The 949-nt window shown below is 23.4% G+C and overlaps 1 protein-coding gene across 1 annotated transcript in view; it reads right to left on the bottom strand.

Annotated features, from left to right (window-relative positions):
- LOC105624778 (leucine-rich repeat flightless-interacting protein 2) overlaps positions 1-949 on the bottom strand; it is a 19,824-nt gene that overhangs the window by 15,928 nt on the left and 2,947 nt on the right. The window contains exon 2 of the mRNA XM_012206130.1: positions 328-401. Coding sequence (XP_012061520.1) covers positions 328-401 — 74 coding nt within the window. The remainder of the gene's footprint in view (positions 1-327; positions 402-949) is intronic.

The following is a 949-nucleotide window of genomic DNA, read 5'->3' as shown; positions in this document are numbered from 1 at the left end:
TACTACTACTATATATATATATATATATATATATATATATATATACAAGCATTATCTTAAATTAATTAAAATATATACATATATATGCTGCTGAATTTAGCATAACTTATATTCTTAAAGTAAGAAATGTATATTACAGTAAGAATATAAGTATAAGCTTGTAAGAATATAAATTATACCTTTATTATATATGTAATAAAAAGATAAAGTAATTGCATTATTTTTAATAATTAAATGATATTTGTACAAATTATATTACCTAATTTTCTAATATCTTGTTCATGATCAATTTTTTTCAACTTTACTATTTTATCATAAAGATCATACCTCCTTAGCTATTTGATCAAGTGCTTGGTCTTCTGCAGAATGCCGTGTAGCAGTTCGCCTTCGTCCAGCTATAGCTGATTCCATTTTGAATTTCTTTTCTTACAAATTTTGTTTCAATTGTAACGATTTTAACTAAGAAAATCCACATCCAACACACTGACAGGTAAATGATTTGCTAAGAACAAATTTATTTTATATAGATAAATAAGCTAAAAATAAAATTATTAATAGAAAAATTGTGCCGAAATTGTGCTAAATTTAATCATGATGTCTTTGACTTGTAATTTTGATTCTATTCATTTGTTTACAATCATTTATTAATTACATTTGATAGCCAATTTTATTCAACAACAGCCACATCTCAATTGTGAATTTTGACAGATCAACTTAATTTTAAGAAATAATTAAAATATAATTCAATTTCTATGATGATAAAAACTTATTCAAGTTAGACACATCAAAATTTTTTTAAATATTTATATATTGGAACAATAAAAGTTTCTCAAAGACTTCTATTGCTGATGGACGAATTTTAATTCCATGTGGAGAGTTAATATGCATATCTTTACATTTTCTTCATATCTTGGCAAATTTTTATTAGACATTCTCTCTCTCTCTCTCT

This window comes from Atta cephalotes, assembly GCF_000143395.1.
Source record: "Atta cephalotes unplaced genomic scaffold scaffold00088, whole genome shotgun sequence".
NCBI lineage: Eukaryota > Metazoa > Arthropoda > Insecta > Hymenoptera > Formicidae > Atta > Atta cephalotes.
Note: the sequence above shows the minus strand (reverse complement) of the source record. Positions and strands in the feature narration are given on the sequence as shown.